General features: G+C 44.7%; 1 protein-coding gene across 1 annotated transcript; it reads right to left on the bottom strand.

The window, feature by feature from the left end:
- Positions 1–1573, bottom strand: nkx2.7 (NK2 transcription factor related 7; the record flags this gene model as incomplete). The annotated part of the gene is made up of 2 exons (XM_084025691.1): positions 1–539; positions 1324–1573. The coding sequence occupies 2 exons, from the start codon at positions 1571–1573 to the stop codon at positions 1–3; spliced, it is 789 nt and encodes a 262-aa protein (XP_083881817.1).

The following is a 1573-nucleotide window of genomic DNA, read 5'->3' as shown; positions in this document are numbered from 1 at the left end:
TCACCAGCCTCTCGGGCCCTGTAATGAAGCCTGGAAGTGTCCGTGGCTGAAGGGCCCCTCGCCGCTCCCCGTTAACTCGACCAGCTGGCTGTTCGACATCTGTGGAGGAGAGACGCCGTGATAACCGTACCCGGTTCCGTACCCGAACACGGGACTGTAATGTCCGAGAGTCACATTGTAAGGTGCCGCATGCTGGGGACCCGCTCCGCAGAGCTTCCCGTCCCGCACCAGCACCGGCACCGCCACCCTGCGGGGCGCAGGCGGGTACCCCCCCACCAGCTCCAGAGACTTGTCCTGCCGCTGCCGCTTGCATTTGTACCTCCGGTTCTGGAACCAGATCTTCACCTGCGTGGAGGTGAGTTTGAGGAGCTGGGCCAGGTGTTCTCTCTCCGGGGCGGACAGGTAGCGCTGCTGCCGGAAGCGCCTCTCCAGCTCGGACACTTGGGACTGGGAGAAGAGGACCCGGGGCTTCCGGCGCTGCCTGGGTCTGCTGTCCGGGTTTTGGTCGCAGTCAGGTGAGCTGTCAAGACCGCTTATATCTGAAACGAAAACAGTCAAATACGCGTAAATACGCATCTCTAAATGCTAATTCTGCATCTTAACAATTTAAATTATAGCACTTTATTCAAAATACATAACAATATTTTTAACAATATTATATATTTCTAAAACAAAACTATATATATATATACCGGTATATATATTAAACGTTTGGGCTACTTTACATTGCCTTATTTTTGCAGTTTATTTTATAGTATATTCGATATGTTTGCTTTGTCATTAAAAAAACAACAAACAAACTACGTTATACGTGTTTAATAAAATAAAGTAAAAAAAACAAACCAACATGCATTAAATAAAAATGATCTGAGTTTTAAAAAGTACATTTTAATATTCTGACTTTTTAAGACAACATTTTAAAGCTGAACTACATTCAAAACAACACGCAGTATAAAGTTATTCCCTGAGTTAAAATGTGACCTTTTAGTTATTAAAACACCTGTGAAAATTGGAGGAACTCCTTTTCTATTATTATTTATTATTTCTATTCTATTCTAAACTGTGTTAATACTTATTATTATTATTATAGTAATAACAGCAACAATAAAACTTAAACTGTATTTGATCACTTTTGGATGTTGTTGCAAATATATCGACCTCCCCATTAATGTGATTTTATTGAAGAGGAATTCTTCTAATTTTCAAGATGTTAAGGAAAGGTCTCCCTGTTATCACGCGCTGAAGGCCTCATTCTGTCGGCCTTTAAAGCGTCCACAGAGACTATAAACCTGGACCTGTCTGAGTATCAGTGTATCGTCTCACCTTGCTCGTTCATCTCCTCTTCCGTTGCCGAGTTGTGGACATCGAGCTTCTCCTGCGTCCCGGAGACGCACGGCTCCGGATGGAGGTCGTAGACGTCCCTGGTCCGGGACGCACCGTGGTGCACCTGATGGTAATTCATCGGAACAACTTGGTCGGTAATTAAAAACTCATGGCGGAAGTCGTGGTGGTGCTCCAGCTTCAAAATATCCTTCACTGAAAAGGGCGTCGAGGTGGTTGAACTGGGATGCAT

Source organism: Eutrigla gurnardus (assembly GCF_963514095.1).
Source record: "Eutrigla gurnardus genome assembly, chromosome: 13".
Taxonomy (NCBI): Eukaryota; Metazoa; Chordata; class Actinopteri; order Perciformes; family Triglidae; genus Eutrigla; species Eutrigla gurnardus.
This window is presented reverse-complemented; position numbering and strand designations above follow the sequence as displayed.